Genomic DNA, 25,608 nt, shown 5'->3' with positions numbered 1-25,608 from the left:
ATGTCATCCTTTAACAAACTGCTTGATCTTCCTCAGCTTCAGTTTCTTCTTCTGTAAAAAGGGGTTATAATTATGGTACTTATTTCACAGAGTTGGTGGGTGTATCAAATTTTGTGTAATAGTATATATATATGTATGTATGTATGTATGTATGTATATATATATATATAAACATTTCATCATCTTTTAAGGCAAATAGAGATCTGAATTCTGACTCTAGCTTTAGGACCTTAGGTAAATTATTCCATCTCACTAAATGAGTAATTCGTTACTCCTTAAGTGGATGCAGACTTTATAAGTTAAAATTGGAAAACAACTAATATGTTATCTACTCTCTTGGCCAGTTGAGCTGTGAATGGATTGACACGAATTCTTTGTGGTCATACCACACTCCATCTGATTACATTTGAGTGTGAATTCTGATGGTAGGGAGTTGGGAATGAAGGTTCAAAAAACATAGAGAGTGGCTGGATCTGACATTCCATTGGTACAAGTGAGGAAACTTTTCCTACCAACTTATAATCACTTATTGCTCAAGAATTTATGGTTGAAAAAGTTGCCTGAATCAATTGGAGTGACATTCCGAGGGTCATGTTGGCAGTATGTGTCACAAGTAGTGTATCAATCCATGTCTTCCTGATCCTGAAATCTACTATTTCTATTTATTGCAATTATTTTTGTTCACTTGTTGCAGTCATGTTTGACTTCATGACCCCTTTGGAGTTTTCTTGGCAAAGATACTGGAGTGGTTTGCCATCTCCTTCTACATCTCATTTTACAGAAAAGGGGACTGAGACAAAAAGGGTTAAGTGATTTGCCCAGGTTCATACAATCACTACGATTCTTAAGCCAGATTTATATTAGGGAGGATGAGTATTCTGACTCCTTATCTGACAGGTAGGTGACCAATTACACCACAATACTTTTTATCAAAAATAATACAACCTGTATAAATTTTGCCTAATGCTAAATAAAGCCATTAGCAGAAAGAAGAAAATATAGCTTTATTCCTATGCTTATGGTAATGACCTGGGTTCCACAATATTAGACCTGAAATCAGAAAGACCTTAGTTTAAAGTAGCCTTAGACACTTAGTAGTTATGTGATCCTGGGCAAGTCACTTAACATGTGTCTGTCTTAGTTCCCTGATCTATGATATAAAGATAATATTGCTTACTTTTCAGGGTTTTGTGAGGACACTATTTGAGATACTATTTGTAAAGCACTTTGTAAATCTTAAAGCACTATCTAAATGCTAGCTGTTATAATTAGTACTGTACAGATGGTAAATTACTAGAGCTGCTTGAAAACATAAAAGCACTCCCATTAGGATGTGAAATATGAGAATAATCTTCTCTAGAAGATAATGTTTAGAGATATTTAGATGGTCTAAGACTCCTCCTTTTAAGGCAACAATCTGTTGGTATTGTCCCTAGATCATATCCCCTTATATAACTAAGGTTTCCCCAGAGTAGAAAATGCTTGCCAAGGAGTTGAAAGCACAGAAGTTGAGGAGTTGAAGCTATAGCTTGTCTTAAATATTGTGGATAAAACTAGGACCCCTTTCCTGATTCTAGCATCAGACACTCTGATTTGTCAAAAGCTATTTAGAAAGACTTTCAAAAGAGAAAGACTAGGATTTCCCATAAAATTGTTGTTTGGATCCTACTTTTTCCTGAAATTACATATTATTTTATATTTGCTCATTTTATACATATACTTAACTTACCCAAGTAGAATGTAAGGTCCTTAAAGGTAGGGACTGTTGAATCTTCATCTCTGTAGCTATAGCCCCTAGTACAATGTTTAGAGTATAGTAAGTAATTAATAAATGCTTTTGAATTTAATACAATTGATCCTGAAATTCTTTTCCCTAGTGAATAAGCAGTGCACTTATCATTCAAGTCCTTTGTCCTCTGTGTCTTCTTTCTATCCTTAATTATTTCTCTTTACATTCTCTTTAGGAATATGTTTTTAGTTTAAAGACATCATCTCTAATAGTAGTAACTGTGCTTTAAAGTCACAACTATCAGAAGGGACTTAAAAACTCTCATGCTTTTTAGTATATGTGCTTTTATAGTTCAGGTAGAACTGATGACCTCCAAAATGGATTTAACAAGTCATTGGCTACCTTTCCTAGCCATTATTGACCTGGCTTTTGGAATGGCAATCCCAGTCTTTCTCATCTTTTTCTCTTAATTTCTAATCATAACAATCAATGACAAGACATGCTTGTAAAGAGGTCTCCTCATTTGCCATGGTTTGCTTTGTTCTTTGTTTCTATAATCGATCTCACTGCATTTCCCAAGCACTTGTATTGGATGCATCAGGGAGTTCTCTTAAGTGAATAGGTGATGGGAAAAGATGGATAGAAAGTAAATAGAAAATTCCTCTGCCACACCATAGGACTCATTCAAAAAGCCATTCAAAAAGTTATTTTCTCCCCTCAAAAGTCACTTTACCAATGCCAATTTAATGGTTACTAATCAGATTTTATTTGGGGCCTATATAAGAAAAGCAAAAGCTCCCTGAAAAATAGCTTAACTGGCCAAGGACAGGGTGTTTTAATGGGTCTCTTTGGTGCTCATCCTCATGAAAATAATCTTCTATGTGACTTATACTGAATTCAACAGAGAATGAAAGAAAGACGGGAGGTGAAGGCCCACTCAGAATTGCATCTGAAAATAAATGTCTGAAAGATTTATGACTTGATGATTACTTTGGAGATTTTTTACCAAATATTATTGATTAGGTTACTAAGTTGTAGAAAATAGGCTTGGAGGTAGGGGACTAAGTGCTTTCTTTATAATAACCTGGCTTCAATGGAATAAATCAATAACTTAGGGTATCTCAAATATCATCACTGTCATAGCTGGTCTTGAAAATAGCTTTCACACAAAATGTGGAAAAAGCAAAACATACATTTAAAAAATAAATACATATACTAGCAATTGTTTTTGAGAATATTAGAAAAATATTGGAAACAGGATCCATATTTTAACATTTACTTTGCTAAATTTCACAGAAATCTTAACATCTACCATTCATTTGTCTTCTTGGATCAATAGAAAAATAGCATAGTCTTTTAATTATGTTGTGCCAGGGAGAAATTTTTTTCAAGAGAATAGAAGCACAAAAATCTTGTGAGGTGGCTTTGTTTCTTCAGCATCTGAAACATATACACCTGTTTTGCTAACTAGAAAGAGTTCCTTTGAGTATTATATCACCATTCATCTATTTGAGTTGTGCATGTTCCTAGAGAAATTTCTGTTTTATATTGAAACGAATCAGCCTTAGTATAATAGAAAATTCTAACAGCTTGAATAGAAGTATAGCCTGTGAAAACCCTAATATAAAAACCTCTCAACCAAACATAAATTAGAGATTGGTTAATTCATTAATTCATCAAATATTTATAGAATGTCTTCCATGAATGAGATGTTAGAGATACAGTCTGGATAAGATTGGAACTTTCATTTCATGTGGTAGGAAAAGACATCAATATGTTTGTATGTTAACCCCCCCAAAAAAATCACAAGTCCATTAAGTATGCATTGAAACTAGATTTATTACTAGAGAAGTGAGCATCAAAGCAACACTAATATACAACATAAGAGAAAGGCATTAAATGTAAAGATAATGATTTGTTAAATGTGATGGAGAAAGTCCTTACTGAATGAGATGGTGGTAAAGGAAGGCGTCATGGAGGAGGTGCCATGTTTTGGCCATTTAAAGGGTGAGAAAGCAGAATGTCATAATGGAAAAGTATTGAATTTGGAATTAGAGAACCTGGGTTCAAATTCTACTTGCTACCTGTATGCCCTTAAGAGAGATCACTTGGGGGCAGCTAGGTAGCGCAGTGGATGGAGCACCAGCCCTGAATTCAGGAGGACCTGAGTTCAAATGTGGTCTCAGACACTTAACACTTCCTAGCTGTGTGACCCTGGGCAAGTCACTTAACCCCAGCCTCAGGGAAAAAAAAAGAGAGAGAGAGAGCGCGATCACTTAACTCTGACCTTTAATTTCCTCATTTGTAAAATAAGGAATATTAGTGAGGTAAAACTTAAAAAGAAATAAGGTCACTAAAATATATCAGAGGCCACAAATTGACTTAGTTGTAAAATGTAGTAGCTCCAAATCTTAAGTCCTATGATAGGAATTCATCAAGGTAAAAGGGAGGAGAGGGGGTGTGCTGGGAATGAGCAGAGGTATGGAGAGAGTCTAAAATATAGTTAGGGGACTGAGCCAGTCAATTAATTTAGAGCATGTGCAGGGAAGTAATATTTCTATATTATAAGAACATTCTTTGTTTGAAAAAAGACATGAGAAGAATTTTTTTGGTAGTAACTCCCCCAGTACATTGAAGTATTTACTCACAATCCGTTAAGTACGTGATGAGGAAAGGGGACACCACGGAGTATAATAATATCAAAGTGTTAGAAAACACTGCTCACTAAAGATCATTCAGAAACAAAGATAAATGCTTGCTGAAATGATGATGTAATTCTGTGAGAGAACAGCTTAGCTCGAACACAGCCTTAAAAAAAAAGAACACATGTATTTCATAAAACCAAGAGAGACTTGTAGTTGGGAAGCGGAAACTGAGCATCCAGTATTATGAGATGTGAAGTCTTGTTGATGTTTTCTCACAGCCATACATCAGCATTGAGAAGAGTTTCCTTTGTTGAAGACAGTATTGTCTAGACACCTTGGGAAAGAATCAGGAAACTGGCCAGCCATGTATGAAGTCACAAGACCCCCACCACATATGTATGGTGATGAGGAACAGGGAAAGCAGGCAAATGCAGCAAAAGCAGATGTGGTATTTCACCTGAGGGAGTTGCCTCTATTTTTCTTTGATTTGGCTAAGGAGAGAAGGGGTCTATGTAATATGACCATTGGCAGGTCACTTAAAAATAGACCCATTCCTCCATTTTGTCCTTTATCTTTAATAAACATGAGAGTAGTGACTACTGTTAGGAAGCGCTTTTCAGTTTGGGAGATGAAAGAAATGACACTGAGACGTAATTAAACATGAGTGAGTGCTCTTAGGTGGTTTATTCTGTGTGAACCTTAAGAGGTTTCTATGTTTCACATGCTTCAGCTAAGCCTCTTCCCCAGAACAGTCACATCCCAACGCACTGTCCCTTTAATGTTCTCCTTGTGGAGGGAATGCTTGGACAAAAGCCAAATGTTTTCATTTAAATGGTGGCAGCTCTTGGTGTTTCTAAGCAATCTCCCCTGCAGCTCTTCTGGTTTTAAGATACCCCACCCACCCACAATTAAAATGTCCACCTTCCTTTTAAATGGGACTGTTGCTAACACCTCAACCACTCATGGGAATGAAAGCAAAAATATGTTTAATTAGCAAAAGACTGGTACTATTGACAGAAGCTTTAGAAATAAAAGGAAAGTTGCCCATAGCCAAGAAACTGTTATATATTAAAATAAGATTCCTGGATATACTGGATATGGTGCTGAGTTTGAATCATATTTCTATTATTTATGTTTTTTGTAACTTTTCAAGCTTCAGTTTCATTGGTATCAGTAATGAGAGAGGTTTGACCACATGATTTCTGATAACTTTTCCAACTGCAGATATTTGAGTCCTGGGATATTTGCTCAGACAACTTCACAGGCTTGTGATAATGAGCAGGCAGGATAATCTAAAATAATGGAGCGGGAAGAACACAGAGTTGGAGGAAAGAGTTCATGACTTAGCTTTGTCATTTATTTGCCAATCTCGTGTCACCAACAAGTCTATTAACCTCATAGCATCTTCACCTGTAAGATGTGAATAGTAAATGTCTTGTTTGCCTGGCATGATTATTGCAAAAATTCAATGAAACAATGATTATCAAAGTTTTTTTTAATCATACAGTCTTACATACATATAAAATAGGCTAATTTTGCTTAAATGGGCAACCACCCTAAAAGCACCACCACCCTTATCCCCACCATCAGTCTACAGAGTTGGAATAGGAGTTACCATTGTTCATTGATTTCCTGAATCTCGCTTTTTGCTTCAGCTCACCATACATTCATTCACTTCATAAACTGAGAGCTTAAGCATTGTATAGGGACCAATGGGCTGTGTTCCAACAGTTGTATAGAAAAATTATATTGAAATAAGTGAAGTTCTTATGAGTTTTGAGAGTCAGATCACTTTTCTCTCCTTCACATTTTGTGAATATACTTTTGCAAAACTGATGATTCAGGACTTATATTTCATCTCTTTCTGCCTTTATCTGTCTGGACAGGTGAGCATGTGCTGTAAAATTAGAATTATGGTTTTGCTTTACTGAAATATATTTTGAAAATTCTTCTTAGCAGTGCCTTGTATAGGAAATTTTCAAACTTAAACAATCAAGGCTAGTTTAAAATGTGCCATAAGAGTTGTGAAAAAGAGGAAAGAAGGGAGTGACAAAAGCTAGTGAAAAAAATAAGCAGTCATTGATGGAAAACTCATGGTTTTTCTGGGGCTCACCACACAAAGTCAAAAATTCTAGAGGAAGAACTTCAGGACGAATTTTTGGATGAATAATTTATGGGATGATATAGAAGAGTCACAAAGGATGAAAAAGCGAAGATGACTTGCAGGTGGCATAGTAGGTAAGAGTGCTGGGGCTGACATCAGGAAGACACATCTTGGTGGCCTGAGACACATACCATCTCTATTTGAATCTGGGAAAGTTTGCCTCAGTTCTTCAATTGTAAAATGAACTGGAAAAGGAAATGACATACCACTTTAGTATCTTTGCCAAGAAAAACCTAAATGGGATCACTAAGGGTTGGATACAACTGAAAAATGACTGAACAATAGGATCAAAGATCCATTAAAGTATGGAAGTTTGTCTCGAACTGTGGATTAAATTTTACCAAATGGAAGAAACAAAGAGAAGAGAATATAAGATTAACTTTTCTAGGAGAAACTGCCCAACCACTGAGCTCTAAAATCTGGGGTGCTGCAGTCCAGTTCTCTATGATTACTTTTGTAGAAACTTGTAAATAAAATAAAAGGATTTTAAGAATGCAGTGAAAGAGGCAAAAGTATTCTAAAACTCTGTATCCTAATCAGCCCTAAGCTAGAGCTTCTTAAGGGTTCAGCTCACTGGGTCTGTGCCAGAATTTCACAGTTGGGATCATAGTAGACAGGGGAATAGCTAAAGAGCATATTGTTAGAGAGGATAACTAAATACAGTCAATAAGGAAGCAAGTCTGTTCTCATAGGATTATAGAAATTAAACCAGAATACATAGAAATAAGTTAATTTTATATTTTCATTTTATAAGTGAGGAAAAAGTGCTAATGTGAAGGAAAGGAAAAAATAATTTACTCCAAAGTTACAGTCAGTAAAGTGGTTGTTCACTCCCATCTGACTCTTCATGACACCATTTGGGAGTTAAGCGATTAGATTAAGTGACTAGTTCAGGATCACACAGCTAGTAAGTATCTGAGGCCAGATTTAAACTCAGGAAGAGGAATTCCTGACTCCAGTCCCAGTCCTCTGTCCACTGTGTCACTTAGCTTTCAAAGAGCCAATAAGGGGTAGAGCATTATTCAAACCATCAGTGATTGTAGTCCTTGAGCACCAGAGCCATATTTCTAATACAGATGAACTCAGTACAGGAAAAAGAAGGTTCAGGTGGTAGGTAAGTCAGCAAGAAGATGGGACAGGTCAGAGGTAACAATTACCAGTACTACAGTGAGCACATGTTCCAGGTGAATATTTTGCTGTGTTCTCAGGGCTTATTGCTTGTCTTTGAATTAGTAACACAGGCCTTCTCTTTAAATAGGACATTCCTCCTTCAGACTCCAGGCATTTTCAGTGATTGGCCCATATGCCTGGTTCTCTCACTCGCTCTTCATTCTGCCTCTGGCTTCCCTGGCTTCTGTAAGAACTCATTCATTATCATTCTTAATTATAATACTTTCTTGATTTTGATTAATTTAATCTGTAAATAGCTTGTTTGTACAGAATATGCTTGCATATTGTCTCCTCCATTAGATAGTTAGCTCTTTGAGGACTGCAACTATATTTTGCCTTTTTTTTGGGGGGGGATATCCCACCACTGTACCTGGCACACAGTAGATGCTTAACAAATGTTAACTGACTGACTAGTATACCATTGATTCTTTTTTTAGTAAGTCAATTTGGTAGGAGCACCATACTCTAGAGGACTGGAACTTTTGTGGTAACTAACAAAGAGAGTTATAAGTTCTTAAGTGCATATCTAAATAACTATTATTCCATTTCCAACCCCCTTATAGTTCCATTTGCTAATGGCTTTTATTGAATAAAATGTTTATGGGCCCTTTGGTCTTTTGCTTTCAGGGATAAATGGATTGATGGATGGATGGATAGATAGATTATTTTACTGAGCTAAATTGCTTATAAGCATTGTTATTTAAAAATAAACACAATCACTCAAAAAAGAAGTAGTAAAATGGTAGTAACACAGCATTTCGTTATGGATTTAGTATATTTGAATTAATTGCAATCTTGTTAGATTTCCAAATATTTGATGTATACACATGTTGTTCTGTATAGGACATATAATAAAATACATCATTTCTCAGCACACATAAAAACACATACATACTATTCTTCTCTTGCGGGTTTCCTTTTAGATTTATTTATTTTTCTCTGTCTTTTTTCCCCCAGGATGAAAGAATGATGTGATGGATATAACTATGGGCTGCTGTACGGGGACAGGACCCCCTCCCTCCTGCCTTGTACTCCTGCTTCTCAAGCTTTTGGCCAGTGTTTCCCAGGGTCTCCCAGGGACAGGACCTCTGGGTTTCCACTTTACACATTCCATTTATAATGCTACAGTATATGAGAACTCAGCAGCAAGGACCTATGTCAACAGCCAGAGCAGAATGGGTATCATCTTGTCAGATCTTTCCTGGGACATCAAATACAGAATAGTGTCTGGGGATGAAGAAGGCTTCTTTAAAGCAGAGGAAGTCATCATTGCAGACTTTTGTTTCCTCAGAATAAGAACTAAAGGTGGCAATTCAGCCATTCTGAATAGAGAAATACAGGACAATTATTTATTGATTGTAAAAGGTTCTGTCAGAGGAGAGGATCTAGAAGCATGGACCAAAGTGAATATACAGGTTTTGGATATGAATGATCTGAGACCTTTGTTTTCACCAACAACATACTCTGTTACAATAGCAGAAAGCACACCTTTAAGGACTAGCATTGCCCAAGTGACAGCTACCGATGCTGACATTGGTTCTAATGGTGAATTCTACTATTACTTTAAAAGCAAAGTTGACCTCTTTTCTGTTCACCCTACAAGTGGGGTAATCTCTCTAAGTGGGAGATTAAATTATGATGAGAAGAACAGGTATGACCTTGAAGTTTTGGCAGTGGACCGGGGGATGAAACTCTATGGTAACAATGGTGTCAGCAGCACAGCAAAGCTTTATGTTCATATTGAACGGATCAATGAACATGCTCCCACTATCAGTGTGGTCACACACGTTCCCTTCCCGTTGGACAAGGAGCCCACGTTTGCAGTGGTTAATGTGGATGACCTAGATGAGGGTGCAAATGGTGAGATTGAATCAATTTCCATTGTAGCCGGAGATCCTTTGGAACAGTTTCTTCTAGTAAAGGAAGGGAAGTGGATCAATGAGTACAAAATTAAGGAGAGAAAGCCAATTGACTGGGAGAGCTTTCCCTATGGCTACAATCTCACTCTTCAAGCAAAGGACAAGGGTTCTCCACAGAAGTTCTCAGCGGTAAAAGTAGTCCACATTGCCAACCCCCAGAAAGATAACATCCCCGTCAGATTTGAGAAGGAAACCTATAATGTCACCATCAGTGAATTTTCCCCTCCTGGAGTTGTGGTGGCCATTGTTAAACTAAGCCCAGAGCCACCAGGGGTAGAATACAGGATATCTCCTGGGGAGGATGCAGAGTATTTTAAGATTAATCCAAGGTCTGGTCTGATAGTCACGGCCCAGCCCCTGGATGTCATCAGGAAAGATGTTTATGAGCTAGGAGTATCAAACAAAGAAGGGGACTTGAAAGCACAAGTCACCATCAGCTTAGAAGACGCCAATGATCACACTCCTGAATTCCAGCAGCCATCCTATGAAGCCTTTGTTAATGAGAGTGTGCCGGTGGGAACGAGTGTATTGTCCGTTTCGGCGTCTGATAAGGACAAGGGAGAGAATGGGTATATCACGTATAGTATCGCCAGCCTTAGTGCCCTCCCGTTTTCCATTAATCAGTTTACAGGCGTTATTCGTACAACCGAGGAACTGGATTTTGAATCCTCTCCAGAAAATTACAGGTTCATTGTGAGGGCCTCTGACTGGGGGTCACCTTATCGTCATGAGAGTGAGGTCAACGTGACCATTCGCATCGGAAATGTCAATGACAACAGACCCTTGTTTGAAAAAGTGGCCTGCCAGGGAGTCATTTCCTATGACTTTCCTGTTGGGGGACACATCACTGCTGTCTCAGCAATTGATATCGATGAACTGGAATTAGTGAAGTACAAAATCATCTCTGGAAATGAACTTGGTTTTTTTTATTTGAATCCTGACTCAGGTGTCTTACAACTTAAACAGTCCTTGATTAATTCTGGTGTAAAGAATGGTAACTTTGGCCTCAGGATCACAGCCACTGATGGAGAGAATTTTGCAGACGCCATGTTTGTTAACATTTCAGTCTTACAGGGAAAGGTGTCTTCTAAGAGCTTCAGTTGTAGAGAAACTAGAGTGGCGCAAAAGTTAGCAGAGAAACTCCTCATCAAAGCAAAGGCCAATGGGAAGCTGAATTCAGAAGATGGCTTTTTTGACTTTTATTCTGTTAACAGGCAGGGACCCCATTTTGACAAATCCTTTCCTTCTGATATTGCTGTCAAGGAGGACATGCCGGTTGGTGCTAACATCTTGAAAATAAAAGCCTTTGATGCTGACTCTGGTTTCAATGGAAAAGTGGTTTTCACAATCTCTGATGGGAATACAGATAGCTGCTTCAACATCGACATGGAAACGGGTCAGCTTAAAGTCCTGATGCCGATGGACCGGGAACAGACGGACCTCTACCTTCTTAACATTACAATCTATGATTTAGGGAGGCCCCAGAAATCCTCGTGGAGGTTACTGACCATCAATGTGGAGGATGCTAATGATAATAGGCCCATTTTCCTGCAGGAGAGTTACTCTGTTAATATTCTAGAAAGCTCAAGTATTGGTACTGAGATCATTCAAGTGGAAGCCAGGGATAAAGACTTGGGATCTAACGGTGAAGTGATTTACTCAGTATTAACAGACGTGCAGCAATTTTCCATCAATAGTTCAACTGGGATAGTTTATGTAGCTGACCAGCTGGACAGGGAATCCAAAGCAAACTACTCTTTAAAAATAGAGGCGAGAGACAGATCTGAGAGTGGCCAGCAGCAATTCTCGGTGGTTACTCTTAAGGTTTTCTTGGATGATGTCAATGACTGCTCTCCTACTTTTATACCCACTAGCTACAGTGTGAAAGTCCTCGAAGATCTCCCGGTGGGCACGGTCATTGCATGGTTGGAAACCCACGATCCGGACCTCGGTTTGGGAGGTCAGGTGCGTTACACCTTGGTGAATGACTATAACGGGAGATTTGAGATCGATAAAGCCAGCGGAGCCATACGTTTGAGTAAAGAGCTTGATTATGAGAAACAACAGTTCTACAACCTCACGGTCCGTGCAAAAGACAAAGGACGCCCCGTGTCTTTGTCATCCGTTTCCTTTGTGGAGGTGGAAGTGGTGGACGTCAATGAGAATCTCCATACTCCCTATTTCCCGGACTTTGCCGTGGTTGGATCTGTAAAGGAAAACTCCCGTATTGGAACGAGTGTGTTGCAGGTGACTGCGAGAGATGAGGATTCTGGAAGGGATGGGGAGATCCAGTATTCTATCAGGGATGGCAGCGGTCTTGGAAGGTTTAACATAGATGACGAAAGTGGTAAGTTTAAACATAAAGGCAAAAGGGATTGCTTTGCCTCCTATAAATGTTCGTAGAGAAGCAAAATGATGGGTTTATGCACCAATGAGTCCAACTTCATTGTACTGAACTCAGTAAAATTGCAAACATGCATTTGATGCCAAGTTGACATACGTTAAAAGCTTTTGTTATAGCATTCACATGGGGACTAAGGGACAAGGCTCTTTGATTTAGTAATTCAGTTTTCAGTGGGAGCCCCAGGATTTTTATTAGTCACTGGCTCAGTTACTGTTGTCACTTTATCTTTTGATAGCTGCAAATAACTATTGTCACCTCTGTTGATTGCACTCTTGACCCTCATGAAAATATAGGGACCTAGTAAAGTAAATTATGGCAGAATTGGCTTTAAATTAGAAGTGTGAAATGGATTCTCAAATGGATTTCATATCCTACTTCTTCCTTTTGCCATGGTGCTGTTTTCAGTAATGATATTGAATCAATTGTTTGGTTTCTATCATTTTTCATGGGCCTATTACAGCTTTAAACAATAAGCACTGACATTTGGCAAGCTCTGCGATAACCTGGCCTTAATCAAGGGTTGTGTGTGTGTGTGTGTGTGTGTGTGTGTGTGTGTGTACATACATGTACTGGTATAAAAACAGATAATTTAGGTTTTACAAATTAATTATCTACAATAAATTTGTTTTTAAAGATGAAAAGATATGATTCTCCACTTTTGCTGTAATGGCTCACTTATAACCATTCAGCCTCCCATATGTTTATGGAATTGTGTTTATACTCGTGTATTCTTCTGCAATGTATAAATGTGTATACATGTATATATTCACATACATAAATACAACTATTTCTCTGATAATAATGCATGTTTAACTTTGTCATCTCAGTATTTTGCAAAGGCCTTGAGACAAAATACACTATTATAACAACCATCACTATTACTAGCATAAATATAATCTAAAAGGAATTGTAATACTTAAATTAAAAAGGATAAAAGGCATCTTGGTGTACTGGACAGCTAGCTTCATTGCTTAAAAGACACGTTCTAAAGTTCAGGTCTAAACTGTCTGCATGACCCTGGATAAGTCACTTAATCTCACTACTCTACACCAGGGCTTCATAAAGTTGTTACATCACAACCCTTTTCTACGCAAGAAACATTTATGTTACCCCTTCTGGAATCTGAGCCAAAGTGTTTCTGACAGCGTTCATGCATTCTCAGTGAGAAATACTTTGCATTCAGAACCAAGGCTTCCATGAAATCATGCAATGTAGTATGTGCTAGTACTGCCAGAAACACCTTGGATTCATTACACTTTTGATTTTGAATTAATTTTGGGTCATTGCATTCAGAAATCTTTTACTGTTGCCAAATATTTTGCAACCCCCACTTTGGGTTATGAAATCCCATGTAGTTATAAACCATAGTTTAAGTTTTGCTCCAAATAATTCTCTACAAGTATGACTTGCAAAGGAAATACTGACTTGTCTTAGTAGATGAAATTTAGTTTCTTTACCTGGGAAATCCCTATTCTAATAAAATTGCAGGTCTAGACCTTATCCCTGTGAAGAGGAAGTGTATAAAAGTATATACAGTTGGAGTAGAGAATGTATTATCTTTTGTACGCCAAATATTAACTTCACATTAATGTATTTTAAAAATACATTTTTTTGTTTTTTATATCACCAACATTTTCCAATGTATTTCTCCTTTCCTTTTCCTGATTTGCCCCCACCATCACTTATAGTAAAGAAGAAAAAGGAGGGAGGAAATACTAGTTTAGCAGAACTAATCAATATATACTAAAAGAAGAACCTATGAAATGCTTAAATTTTAAACTTAGCGCCCAATTCTGAAAAAAAAAAAACAAACAATTTTTTAGGGATAAATAATAGTGCTTAGAGTCACGAAGTTGAAGTAAAGCAGACTGGATTTCAAGTCTTGCTTCAGGTGTTCACTAGCTATATGATTTTGGGCAATTCTCAACCAATCTGTGCCTCAGTTTACTCATCCATAAAAATAAGAGAGTTATATTTGATGTCCTCTAAGGCCATTTTAGCTAATAATAAATCAATGCAACTATGTTTTTATAGCAAAAATTGGAGATAATTAAAATAATTATATAGTACATTGGAGCTTGAAATATGCCTTAAGTGAATTAAGCTGCATTTGCGTTGTATCCTGAATATCCTTCATTATATTCTCCCTCCTTATCTCCATCTCTTAGTTTCTCTGGCTACTTTTAGCACTCATCTAAAATCTTACTTCTGCAAGAGGCCTCCCTTAGCCCTGCTACTGTTATTAGTGTCATCTAAGACTGTGCTCTTTCTACTCTGTTTATATCTTATAATTGTTTCCATGTGTGGAAATGTTGTCTCTTCCAGCAGAATGAATTCCTTGAGGTTAGGAATAGTATTTTTACCTTTTCTTTTGGTGACATCAGTGCTTAGCACAGTGTAAAGTAAGTATAGGGTAATAGTTTGATAATCTCTTGTTGACTAATTGATTGAATAAATGACTGATTTGTAGCACATGAGGAAAAATGTAGTTAAACCCTGGAGTGTGACAGAGTATAAGTAAACATTGATTTATAAAAATGTTCAATCAATTATGTAGAAATGAAAAAAAAAAAACTGTCTAGTATATCTGTCAGCCAGTTGGCAAATTTCATATTGTGTGTAGAGTGCTAGCGTGGAGACAGTGTGATTTGATTTCATTTTTGCCTCATAGACATACCATCTATATGATCCTGGGCAGATCTGTTTTCTCATCTGAAAAATGGGTCTTCAAATAGCATTTACTGGGGAAGCTGGATGGCTAAGTAGATAAGAATACTAGCCCTGAAATCAGGAGGACCTGAATTCAAATTTGGCCTCAGACACTTAACACTTCCTAGCTTTGTGACCCTGGGCAAGTCACTTAATGCCAATTGCCTCACATCCCCTCCCCGGAAAAGGCTAAAAATAGCACTTACTTCCTAGGGTTGTTGTGTGGATAAAAGGGAATGATATTTGTAAAGCCCTGTACAAACATTGAAAAGCTAAATAAATGCCAGCTATTATTACATGTGAACTTCCCTTACCATGCTAGCCAAAACTATTACAGGGATAGACCTGAAGATGTATTTTAGCTGCTTTTTAATAGTAGAGTTCATAAGGCCTCAAGGTATAAGACCCTGGATTTGGACAAGCATAAAGGGAAATGTCCTGGACTTTCCAACCTATTCCCTTGGCAACCCCATTTTTAAACCACATCAAACCACAAGGAAATTGTTTTGTTGTGTCTTTTTTTTTTAAAGACATTACATCTTGTACCCTTTTAATAGAACAAAGTATAGAACTGATTAGGTTAGAATCTGCTATGTTTTTATCATTTGTATATATATTTTTTCTTCTCATCCTGAGTGTTAGAATGTAAAATGTGAGTAATTACTTCGATTGAAAAGCTGCCCTTTTAATTTTTGGCTCTGAGAATGTGATAGCTTTCATTTATATTTTAAAAATAAATTAAAATCCTCTGTTTACCATACCCACCTTCACTCCAATTCTTCTATATTTCCTCAGTTGAGTTCTGAGTTATAGAAATGTACTTGACATCATTGGCAATATTAATAACAGTGCTTCCACTATCTTGCACAGTTTTCTGAGTTCTTTAAGCACATTATTTCATTCATTCTCCACATAATTTTTGACATATAGTTGCTAGTGTTATTTCATTTTACAAATGATAGAGAGGGAAATGGACTCAGAGAGGGAAGTAACTTGCCTGCTGTTGCAGAACTAGGGAGTGATAAAGCTGGGTCCAGAAACTAGATCAACAAATCCAAGGAACATTCATTAAATGCCCACTATGTGTAATGTACTTGATTGGTAAGGTTCTTGAGGGTAGTAGGAACCATCTTTTTTGTTTATATTTTTATTCTAGTACCTTAACACAGAACCTGGTACATACAGTAAATAATAAATGCTCTCTCTATTTCTCTCTGTATCTCTCTCTATCTCTGTCTCTCTTTTTCTCTTTCTGCATCCATTATATATATATATATATACATATATATATATATTTCTATCTCTCCTTCCTCTCTCCTTTACTTCCTTCCTCCCTTCCTTTTCTTCCATCCTTCCTTCCTCCATTCCTTCATTCTTTTTCCTCCCTTCCTTTTCTTCCATCCTTCCATCCTTCCTCCCTCCCTCCCTTCCTTCCTCCTTTCTTCCCTTCTCCCTTCCTCCTTTCATTCCTTCTTCTCTAATATATAATGCTACATGTGAGAGAATAGAAAGACAAATAAAACCAAAATCACTACTTGTCCTCACTTTGCTTATGTTCTACTGGTCAAGGACTCTTTCCGCTGTCACATACATTTTGAATTAATCAGCTGTTTATAAGAGACTTTTAATCTTTTTAAATCATAGGTCTTAATCCATTCTTTTCCTCATTGTATAGCCTTTTCTTCCTTCTTACCAACATCACTGTCTCTTTCTACTTGTAAGAAATAAAGATTTTCATTTGGGTGTTGAAATCTTTCCTGAAGATTAGATTTTCTATATAATAATATTCACAACCATGTTGCTGCTTCCCCTCTCACCTCTGCAAGAATTTAGCTAATTAGCAACCTATAAACCCGTGGAAGCTGACTCAGAATGATTACTTGGACTCTTGCCAACTTGAGGCAGTGTTGAGGATAAGTTTGGCAATCGGTTGTCCAACATGAGTAGTCATTAGCATGATGCTATTGGGTTAGCAATAGCTTAAGCGCTATTGAATGATTCATCAGCCCTTTGCTCTGGTGAAGTGCTAAAAGTCACAGTTTGAATTGCATTTGAGGCACTAGGCTGTTTATTCTTTCTGCAGTTAATGAGTCTTTCCTCAAAGGACAAACTGGATATCTCTGGGCCTTTTAGATGGAATGACCCAACCTCATTTGGGTTTATGTTGCTAACCAGTGATTGAGTTCAGCTGTCCAGAGATTTGATCCTTGTCCCTAAATTTAGTTGGGGGCTCAGAATAAAATGTGTCCCAGATTGTTGCTTTTATGTATAAGATGCTATTTCTTTCTTTGTCTGCTATCTTTTAGAGCAAACTTCTTCCCTTTTTTCACATTCTCAAAAATCTACATAATTTTCTAATCTTAATTAGTGGCCATTTTCCAATAGTCTTCTTCAGACAAAAATACCTTCTTGCACTAGAAATGGGAGCAATCCTGATATTTGTTTTGGTTTATTCTTTTTCTCATTATAGTTTTGCTTTTACTTGGAATTCAGGAAATAGAACTATACCTTGAATTTCTTTACTGTACATAGACATTTAATAAATATCAAGTACTATACATTTTAAATGGATTAAATAGAGCTCCAACTCTGGAAGATGCTACTTAATAATTTTTTCCCTATAGAGATTTCATTCTTAGTGCATGCTGTAACACACACACATACACACATATAAAATACATTTTTATATATGTATATGTGCATATATTCTTCACAATTTAGAGATTTCACTATATATACATACACACATTATATATTTGAAACCAGTAATTTATCTTTTAAAAAATACTTTGCAGCCACATGAAAAACCTGACTGGCAATTTGGTTATTTGATTTATCTAAGTTAAGTGGAAGGAATATGTTTGGAGTGACCCACATCTTATATTGCACATTGGTTGAAAATTTGAGCTGATTTTTCAGATTTTCTTTGAATTACAGTAAATGTATATGTGGAAGTAGAATCATGGGATTTAGAAATAGGAGATTCTTCAGAAATTATTTGGCCTAATCCCCTCATTTCACAGAGAAAGAAATTGAGGCTCAATGTTACTCAGTGGGTTGCCCCTGCCAGAGTGCTTTTATAAGTAGAGAGTGATATAATTTTCAAGGAGTAAGCAGAGGGCCACTGTTTTGAAATTTAAACCTTTTTGCTCAAACCATTGAAGACTTTTGGGCATAGTTCTTATTGCAGGATGAATCACTGAAACATTTATTATGGACATATAATGTGTCAGGCACTGTTTTTAGAAATAATGGCAAAAATACATTCTCCGTCCTAAAGGATTTCATTCTGATGGGGGAAACAACATGTAAACTAGATAGTTTAGAATATAGACAATGTTAAGTAAATAAGAGAATAAACCTTTAATTAAATGTGGGGTTGATTTTAGAAGGCAGGCTTTTTGAGAGAAAGGAAGCAGAAGCCTGGAAAAAATCTGTTATAAAGGTAGGTATTTGAGTTGAGTCTTGAAGAAAGACCAGGAATCCACAGACAGAGGTAAGGAGAGAGACCATTTCTGGCAGGAAGGATAGCCAGTGAGAAGCATGTAGTCAGGGAATGGAAATCTGGGAGAAATAGAGAAGGCTTGTATGGCTGGATCACTGGGTATTTGGAAGACATTAAAATATAGGAAGTCTGGAAAAAGAGAAAGGAAAGAATTTGTGAATGGTTTTAAAAGCCAAACTGAAGGTTATATAATTGATCATGTTGGTATTTGGAGTTTTAAGTGAGGAGGAGTATCATGGTCATACTCAAGCTGTAGGATGGTCATTTTGGCAGCTAAGAGAAGGATTAAGGATAAAGAGTGGGGAGAGACCAGACAAGGAAACCAGTAATCTAGTTAGTGCAACAGTTCAAATATGAAATAATTAGGGCTTGCACCAGAATAGTGATTGTAGAGAGAACGGAAGATATATGAGAAATATAAAGTTAGAAATGATAAAACTTACCAACAGATTGACTATATGGGATGAATGAATGAGTAATTAATGATGCCATCAAAGGTTTGAGCCTAGATGATTGCGGGGAGAGAGTAATCATCAGAAATAGGGGAATGTAGAAGAAGAGGAGGGTTTAAAGCAGAGAGAAGATAATAAATTGTTTTGTGTATGTTGAATTTGAGATGTGTACAGGACATCTAGGTTGAAATAACCATTAGTCAGTTTGGTGATATGAAACTGGAACTAAGAGAGAGGTTAGGGCTGGATAGAAAAAGAAATTATCTGTATTATTGGAGAAAGTTTGTCTATATTTTTGGTTAAATTATACTTCTTTCCACTCACTGAAAACTGGCATGTTCCTACCTAATTTGTCTTTGTTCTTGTGGATGTTCTTCCTCTAAAATATCAGTGCTTTGCAAAGAATCTGGCCCATACATAGTAAATACTTAATAAATGTCTATAGACTGGCTGACTGACTACTGGGATTCTGAAAGGACACTGATGAAAATAGGATGAGAAAATATGGGACTATATTTATTGAGCAAGTATTCATCTCAAGGAGATCATGGATCTGCTAAAGTACTGAATTCTATCAGCTTCAGAATCTTAAGAACTGTTCTGAGAGGGGCCTGTGTATATATGGCAATGGCTGCCCCCCAACTAAGCCTTCATGGTGACCTATTTACCCCCATTTCTTCTTGCCTAAGTGAGGCCGACCCTATATCCATTATGAGAGACAAAACTTTAAGCAAGACAAATAAATCCCCCCAAGCACAAAAATAACAATCAAATACAGATGGCCATGTTTATAAAACATAAAGTTCATAATATGCATTAAACATTCATTTTACTGTCACATCTTAAAAGATCTCACTTTGCCCTGTTTCTGAATCTTGCCTCAGCTAAGTCTCCTTGATCTCTACCAGTGGTAGGTAAGTTTTCTAGTTTGTTTATACTAGGTCCCTTTCTGACCTATGGAAATGGCTTAATGGTACCCTTGTTCCACCAGCTGCATTTCCTTTACACCTTGACAATATCAAAAAGAGATTGATTCTCCTTGTTTTGAATTCTGAATCTCTAGCTAGAATTCTTAATTCCTGTTTCTAGTTTTTTTTTTTTTTTTTTTTTTTTTTTAAGATCTTCTATGATGGATGTGTCATGAGGTTAATATATATTCAGGTCCTGGTTGTAAGAGTGAATTATCTTTTCTTTATTTCCAATTAACCTAGAAGACGAGATTCAATCACCCCTCAGAGCCTCAATCTTGAATCTATAAAATAGGCACAATATTTACTTTCCCCCAAAAAACCTCCACTGTCCTATAGCTCTAATTAGGTAAGTTATGCAAAACATTTTGTAACTACAATACCCTACAAATGAGCTACTTATTATTTGTGAGCAATTATCCTCTAAGTTCTGTTTAATGAATAATGTTGTAGGTTCTTTCAGTAGTAATATTCTGGAATTCCATCACAATATAAAATATTTTTAAACCTTTTGTAATAATATGGAAATTATTTATTTTGTAATAATATGCAAATTCCCTTTGTGGTGAGAAAACCCTCAGTGAGCTTTGTCAGTAAAGACCGTCCCTAGTACCAAATGCTTATCACCTTAATGAGGACACATATTTGAGTGAGTTCTAGGAGAAATTCTCATCATCAATTCATAAAATTTTTCTACAAATGAATTTGTGGTTGTTCAGTTATGTCTGACACTTCATGACTCCATTTGGGGTTTTCTTGGCAAAGATACTGGAGTGGAATGACATTTTCATTTCCAGCTCATTTTAGAGATGAGGAAACTAAGGCACTTTGGAAAATAGGGTGGAGATATTTGCCTAGGATCACACAACTAGTATCTGAGGCCAGATACGAACTCAGGGAGTGGAATTTTCCGGATTCTAGATCCTGCACTCTATTTACATCAACATCTAGCTGCCCCCTATAAATGAATATATTATTTCAAATACTATGTAGCACCAAATCAAAATACTTATTCTTTAATGATATCTCTGAACTTTAACATATTGCAGATTGAGTATTCTTACATAAAATGTTTTAAAATTATTTAAACACCAATAAACTACTCAAATTTAACAAATTTGGCTTTTAAAAAGAGAGGCGTCATGGAATAGCCTTAAATTCTGCTGCTGATAAATTCTGGATTTGTGATCATAGGCAGTTCACTTAACCTCTCATTGCACAAGGCAATTCTCTAAGACTCAAATTACACAAGGATTGCTGATGTGCTCTGATGAAGGTAATTTTCACACCAGGAATTTCCCATGCCAATGAAATCAGCAGTGCGGGGGAAACAAAAAGGAAGCAAAAAGAAAAGAAGGAAAGGGAGAGGGAACAAATAAAAACATTTATTCACCTTGACTACAATATAATTAAAATGAAGGGTACCTCTCATTTGGGATTATTTGATGGATTTCCAATTTTTTTTAGGCATCTTTGTATGCATTGTGCATATTGATAACTGAGACAATGTTGTTTGTATCCCTTCCTACAGATACTGACCTCCTCTCTTTATGACAAATTTTTAATCTAATATTTTGCAATGTGAATTCTTATAGCACTGTTAATAAAAATCCTCCAGTTTTTTTCTTTGTTTTGTTTGTTTTTAAGAGAGAAAGGGAGGAAATAGAAATGAATGGGGCTTCAGCTTCTCTAACCTGTGTTTTCCCTACCTTTTCTATAATCTTAGGGCTCAATCTGTTCAGCAGAAAGCCTTCTTCCATTTCTACTGTGTCAGCAGAAGGCAGGGGTTGTCTTAAGTTAGAAATGTTAGTGATGATAATGGGAGAGAGATCCTATAATTTCATATACTCCCCTGCTTCAATACAACTTGCCATGTTCTCATTGATACAGTTACATCTTCTAGTAAAGACTAATCCTCATAGACCTCCTCATCCTTAAGGGTCATTCCATGTATACATTCTGTACCAATATGCACAAATATCTATATGTAGATGCTAATACATACATATATATGTATATATATTATATAATTGCATATATATATATTTGTGTATTTGTGCTTCACAGATAACTTGGCCAAATTGTTTATTATCTATTAGCTATTCTCCTAGGGATTACCTTCTCCTAACTTAACTAGGTGGGCCTACCTTATGACAGATAGAAACTCTTGGCAGACTGTGTTACATACTAGAAAGCCATTCCATATAGGTAGAACCTTGCCCTATTGGTGTAGCATTGGTGTTCATTCCCAGGTTTAAGACTCAGAGAAATACCAATTTGGAGGTATTGTCATATATTCTTTGTGATCTTATTATTACAGTGCCAGTTCAGGTCATCTTGCTTTTACAATAAAAATTTTTAAAGGATCACCTTATATATTATTTATAGTTCATTGTTCTTGTTGATAACAAATTTATCATAATTATAATTTTGGTTCTAAGTAGGGTCTTAGTGTTCTTTTAGTTTAGATGTTCTTAAAGTGAATGTGTGTGTGATCCTTTTCACAGACTGGTAAAGCTTGTGGATTGGTCAGAAAAATGTTTTTAAATGCTTAAATAATATTCACATGATTGGAAAGGAAATTAAAGGCAAGGGAGCAATTATTCCCTGTTCCTCAATCCAAATTCACACACCTCCTGAAATTTATCCATGAGCCTTTGCGAAAGAGGTTGGCCTATGAACCCCAGTATAAGAACCTCTGATTTAGCACACTGTTTATATTTCAGAGGAGGAAACAGGTGGTCATGGTTAAAGTGATATGCCCAAGGTGACATAAAGAACTAACTTCCAGAACTAGAAGCCAGGTGTCCTGACTCCCAGTGCAGTGCTCTTTCCATTAGACTTCATTTGCTCTCCTAAGGTACAGGTTGAATCCCCTTAGTACTTTTCTTTAGAAACTTCAGTCTCTGCAAGGTTAGTTTCTAATATGGAAAAGTAGGAAAGTTTTAGCTTAGTATTCAGAGTCATCCGCAATTTGTTCCCATCTTACCACCCCCGCTTCATCTCATTCTGCTATGATTCTTGAATTCTGTATTCTGGCCAGACTATACCACTTACTATTATGCAAAAATCTCCCTGTACTTCGGTGTGTTTGTTCCAGCTGTTCCTTATGTCCCTAGGACCTTTCTCCACCTCTCCCCTGTTCATTCTTATTCTTCTTGCCATTTCCCAAATGCCACCTCCTCCAGACAACAATAAATATTTTTGTGATGAGAAATATTCAAGTGTTTGCTACGTGTGAGGCACTGTGCTAAGCACTAGGGTTACAAAGAAAGACAAAAATAAATCCCTGGTTTCAAGTCTCATGTGAGGAAAAAAAGCCATAAAGATTTTTGTTGATATCTCTAGGGAGAAATGACCTCTCTTCTGAGTACCCCGTAACTATTCAGATGCCGACCCCTGAGCTGAATTCATTGTGCATTTATTAAGCACCTACCTTGTCTAAACCATTGTGCATTGTGTTTTTTATAAAAAGACAAAAAACAGGGGCAGCTAGGTGGAGCAGTGGATAAGCACCAGCCCTGAATTCAGGAGGACAGGAATTCAAATCTGGTCTCAGACACTTAACACTTCCTAGCTTTGTGACCCTGGGCAAGTCACTTAACCCCAGCTTCAGGGGAAAAAAAAGACAAAAACAGTTCTTGCCCTCAAAAGATTTGATGAAATTCTATTAAACTTCTATGTATATAGCTTTTCTCTCCTACTGGGATGGTTAGCTCTTTGTATTACTCTCAGTACCCAGCCTAGTAGATTGGAAAGGAGGTGAGAAGGGTGCTGTGGGGGAACTTTGATGAGTGGATGAAGGACAATCAGGGACACACAAGAAAGGTATGACTATGGTTTCTGAGTTTTGTCAGGGCTGAAAGCATCAGTTTTGGTATGAAGAAGTGAGAGTTAACTCTAGTAACATTCAATCCATTGCCTAATGTAATGAATGCAATAAAAACCTTCTTTCCCTCATGTTCTGAGGCACCAGACTTCACATTTCATATGATTTGTGACTCTTACTCTCCTTAGTTATTTTCCCGCAAACTTCTGTGGTAACTCCTCAGTGATGAGTCAAAGAGGAAGACAGATGGCGCTTGGCAGTTTCAGAGTTATTTATGAGAAGCCCAGCTTGAATGACTTTCCTCCCCCATGCCATTTGTTTTAAAAAGTGACATTTTTACCCCAACTCACCTAACTCAAAAGAGGCTCATTGAATTCTGGCCCAGACTTGCCCCTAAAATTTCCATTTGGGTCCAGATCAAACCAAAAGGAATGGAGTTATGAGCCAGTGACAGCAGGGACTTTCCATGGTTGTGGATTTTTAACCTTCACTCTAGACTTCTCTCCTCTAATTATTCCAGAATGAAAATAATGTTTCCCTGAGGAGCCTCGAACACTGTATTACATTCTGATGAACTTAGTAGTTGTCATATAAGCCAGGTGGGGAAGAGGATTAGATGTTTCTGGGAAAGAGTGAACAGCATGTTTTTATTACTCCTTTCATCAGGTGCCTTCTTCTTGACCTTTTCCAAGCTGTTGGTTGGAGGCAGTTTGGATTTTAATGGAAAGACTGTTGGTTAGAATCAGTAATAACATCTGCAATATGCATCAAGCTCTTTCTCCTAATATTATAATAAGTAGTCAGTGATAAAAAAATAATGACCACCTTAATTAAATAATTCTAATAATGGGGTAAGACAACAGTTTGGTATTGTGATCTTTTCTCTATATGTGGCCTCTCTGCCCTAACTAGGAAATTGTTCTTAACATTTAATAAAAGATTAACTTATCTTGCCTTCTCTGGTCTTTAGGGTCTTTTATATTTATTATTAACTTGGCCTTGGTTATAAAATTGGCATAAAAACATCATCAATGGAACTGCTTTTGGATTTTTTCTGACACCATAAATATTGTGACATTTAGAAATTGGCAAATGGTGGCCACAAACTTAATAAAATGCTGGTTTCTCTCTTATACTCAACTCAAACTCTAATTTGTATTATATTTATCAATGTATAAGTCTCATGTGCCTTGCCAAATATAAGCTCTCTAAAGGTAGAGAATATTTCTTAGTCTGATTTCTTTATTTCTCTGTATATAACTCAGTTCTTTGCACCTTATAGTTACTTAATGAGTTTTTACTTAAACAATAAATGAATGAATGAGTGTAGGGATGAATTAATTCTACGACTTATAGGAAGTCAGTGAAAGTCAAAAAACACAAACACACATACATAGGTGTATAAATTTATTAAATGTGTTTTTCTGTTCTTTCAAATGACTTGCATCTCATTTTAGTTTAGTGAAACAGTTGTGTGGGGTTTTTGCATGCAGGCTGAAGGATACTTTCATTTAGCATTGCAGTACAAAGAGAGATATGGAATTTGATAAATATTTATGTGGTGTTACTACCTTTGCAGTGTTTCATTGAAAAGAGAATGAAATGAAAATGAAAATGGGCTTCAGTCTGTATTTTTAGCTTGCTGGGTTTTATGAACGTGTGTCTTATCGATAGACAAAATCTACAAAGAGTTGTGTGTAGGATTCAATTCAATTTATATTAAATTCTGTGTGCTGGTGTTTGAATTATTGGATATAATAGAACTCTCCACATTTTCTATTGGACTATGTAGATTTTATTACCCACTCTATGGTCACTTTCTGTGATTAAATTCACAGAGCAGCTGACTTCATTTGCATAACATAGTTAGTGTGTTGGCTCAGTTTTTTTGGTTGTTTTTTTTTTTTTTTTTGGAAGTCAACATGTTGGTGAAAATAATGCCTTCCTAAAGTCACAAAATGTACATTGAATGGGAACTATCTTAAGCCCCCCAAAACACCTCCCAAAATAAAAACACACACAAAATACATGGAATTAAAATGAAATTTTAGGAAATATACATGCACATACACATATAAATTGAATTTAATTATAGTATGAGACATAAAGGCAGC

The 25,608-nt window shown here is 36.6% G+C and overlaps 1 protein-coding gene across 1 annotated transcript in view; it reads left to right on the top strand.

The window, feature by feature from the left end:
- FAT3 (FAT atypical cadherin 3) overlaps positions 1-25,608 on the top strand; it is a 685,392-nt gene that overhangs the window by 166,188 nt on the left and 493,596 nt on the right. Inside the window, 2 exon segments of the mRNA XM_074304562.1 lie at positions 7,797-7,894; positions 8,666-11,974. Of these exon segments, the coding sequence (XP_074160663.1) occupies positions 8,683-11,974 (3,292 nt within the window). The 5' untranslated portion in view covers positions 7,797-7,894; positions 8,666-8,682.

Source organism: Sminthopsis crassicaudata, chromosome 3, assembly GCF_048593235.1.
Source record: "Sminthopsis crassicaudata isolate SCR6 chromosome 3, ASM4859323v1, whole genome shotgun sequence".
Taxonomy (NCBI): Eukaryota; Metazoa; Chordata; class Mammalia; order Dasyuromorphia; family Dasyuridae; genus Sminthopsis; species Sminthopsis crassicaudata.
Note: the sequence above shows the minus strand (reverse complement) of the source record. Positions and strands in the feature narration are given on the sequence as shown.